This window comes from Mytilus edulis, chromosome 1, assembly GCF_963676685.1.
Source record: "Mytilus edulis chromosome 1, xbMytEdul2.2, whole genome shotgun sequence".
In the NCBI taxonomy this organism is placed as follows: domain Eukaryota; kingdom Metazoa; phylum Mollusca; class Bivalvia; order Mytilida; family Mytilidae; genus Mytilus; species Mytilus edulis.
In genome coordinates, this window is record NC_092344.1 from 4,111,745 (window position 1) to 4,114,454 (window position 2,710).

Here is a 2,710-nt window from a genome sequence, read left to right on the forward strand (position 1 = left end):
GTGTACTTTAAAGAGCTGTTATTTGATTAGAATTGAAGGTCAATGCATTATTATATCTCACGAAAATCTTAGAAATATAATGAAAGATATTATGCAAAGTCAAATAAAACAATAACATGAAATCTTTAAGAAACAGTCGATAAATGAAAAAGAAAATTCTACCTGTTCTATAAAATTACCAAAATTAGATCTTCCTTGTTTAATGGTGATAAAATAAAGTGGATGGAGTTTTGGGATTCATTTCAAAGTCCCGTACATGCAAATACAAAGTTGACAGATATCGAGAAATTCAATTATGTTTGGAGCAAGCTACAAGGAGACGCTAAACGTGCAGTGTCTGGTTTAACTTTATCTAGTGATAATTATTCTTTGGCCATTAACATATTAGAGGAAAGATTTGGAAACAAACAAGATGTGATTGATATTCATTATAATCAATTAATAAATCTTCCAACGCCATCGAACATAATTTCTAGTTTGAGAGATTTTATGGATATATTTAACAGACATATTCGAGGTCTGGAAGTTTTGAAACAAGACGTGAACCAAGACGTGTTTGTATCAATTATCAGATCTAAACTACCCGAAGATGTGTTGCTTCAATTAGAAATTCAAAAAGGAGCTAAGGCGAAGTGGAAAATATCAAGTCTTTGTGAAAAATTACAAGATTAAGTTGTAGCAAGAGAAAATCTGATAAAACAGAAACGGAAAAGGATCGTTCAAACTCACAAGGGAGTTTTTTAATGTATCATTTAATTCCCACAAGCCATGGCAGAATAAGAATGGAAAACAAAACGGAAATTGTAGAAGTGGAACACAAAATAGAAATATTAATTCAGCAGAAGCCTTAGTCGCTTCGACAGAACGAAATGTTAGTTATTTCGATAAGTGTAGATATTACCAGGAGCAACATTGGAGTGATGAATGTAAAAAATTTAAGAGTGTTGAAGATAGAAAGCGCAATTAAAAGGCTGTTGCTTTAAATGCCTGAGACATGGTCAAAAATCCATTGATTGCAAGAAAGGAAAAGTATGAGTTCATTGTGGCGAAAAGAATTCGCATCACCGGAGCTTATGTCCAAAGAAATTCAAAATGAAAATGACAAGTGTACATTTATCAGAAGAAAACAGTCATAGTTCTATCGAAGAATTAAGAAGACAGAAAGAATTTCTGTAAATATGGAAAGTAATGCAGTCGGAAACCAGGTTGAAATAGAACAAAAGAATCGAAGCTCTCTATTAGAGAAGGCGATAAATGTTTACTGTATTGTTTACTATAGTGACAATTTTTTAAAAAGTTAATAGAAACAAACAAAACTGCAATTTTCTTCTCAATTACGAGGTGTTTTATTTCAAAAACACCATTTGCGTAAGTTTTCAATTTATCTAGTACATAGTTAAGCAGAACAATTAGATATCAAGTCGACGACATGGGTGTCTTTCAAGTTGGATGACAAAAATGCATAACCTCCGATTTTTTTGAAAAAATTACCACGGACGGAAAAGATATCAATCTATTAGTTCAGTAATTTTCGTGTCTGCCCTTCCATTATGTGACTGAAGAAAAAATTCCAAAAAATAGGTAACAATTGTATCGAAAAGAGAAAATCGAGTGCACCTTTTTATGTTAGGGCGTGTTTGAGTTGAGTATTTAGTCTTGATATCGTTCAAAGTAAGAATATTTCATACATCGTCTCGCTTCAGATTCTATCATTTTTATATATTAAAGCTACCGGTTGACTTTATAACCCAAAAAGTAACAGTTGTCAGAATTTTCTCAATTGAAGAAAGCTTTACCAAAAGAATGGATAAACATTTTAAGACAAGAAAATTCAAAGAAAACTCAAGTAAAAACAGATTATGTTTTATTTATTAAGAGAAATTGTAATTATACAGAAACATTAGACAAGTTAGAAACCAAAAAAATTTATAACACATTCATTCAGAATGAGATTCAAATTCCTGTTGGTTTTAACCGATGGAAAACAGTGTTAAATATTGAGTATATTAAGAGTTCAGTCTGTAATATATTGAAATTTGTTCACCATTATTTGAAAGAAAATAGGTATAAAGTGTTTCGTTGGAAATTGTTACACTTTATTCTACCTTGTAAAACTTTATTAAAACAGTGGAATATCTGCAATACTTCAAATTGTAATTTTTGCAATACCACTGAAGATTATGATCACATGTTTCTGAAATGTCATTTTCTTGATGACTTCTTTAGTAAAATTAAAAATCTTTTTGGAAAACTGAATATTGATAATAATATTCTAACATTGAAAAATCTAGTATTTGGTTATAAAATTAATGATGAACAATATTATGAAATAAATTATTTGATTACATTAATAATGTTTTGTATATATAAAGCTTACTACATGTCTGAACAGAAAACAGAAGCTATAAATGTTTATGCTGTATTTAAAGCAGAATTTATGTATAGTTACAAATTACAGGCAAAATGTAAGACTACACATTGTAATTGTTTCCTAGAAAAAGCTTTCAAATTGTTGAAATAATTTTTTGTTTGTTTGAGAAATATATGATCTAGCAAAAATAAATGAAAGAACTTAATTAAAGATATAAATTTTTAAAATTACATATCAGGAACTGATGAAGTAATATAAATTTTACTGTTCACCGCCACATTAAGATTAATATCGAGGCTATTTATATCAATGTACCGTTACAAAAAGAAGATTTGAAAA

At 29.2% G+C, this 2,710-nt stretch overlaps 1 protein-coding gene across 1 annotated transcript; it reads left to right on the plus strand.

Annotated features, from left to right (window-relative positions):
* The first annotated feature begins 222 nt into the window (after positions 1 to 222).
* LOC139506364 (uncharacterized) lies at positions 223 to 672 on the plus strand. The gene has a single exon (XM_071295446.1). The coding sequence runs from the start codon at positions 223 to 225 to the stop codon at positions 670 to 672; it is 450 nt and encodes a 149-aa protein (XP_071151547.1).
* The last annotated feature ends 2,038 nt before the right edge of the window (positions 673 to 2,710 follow it).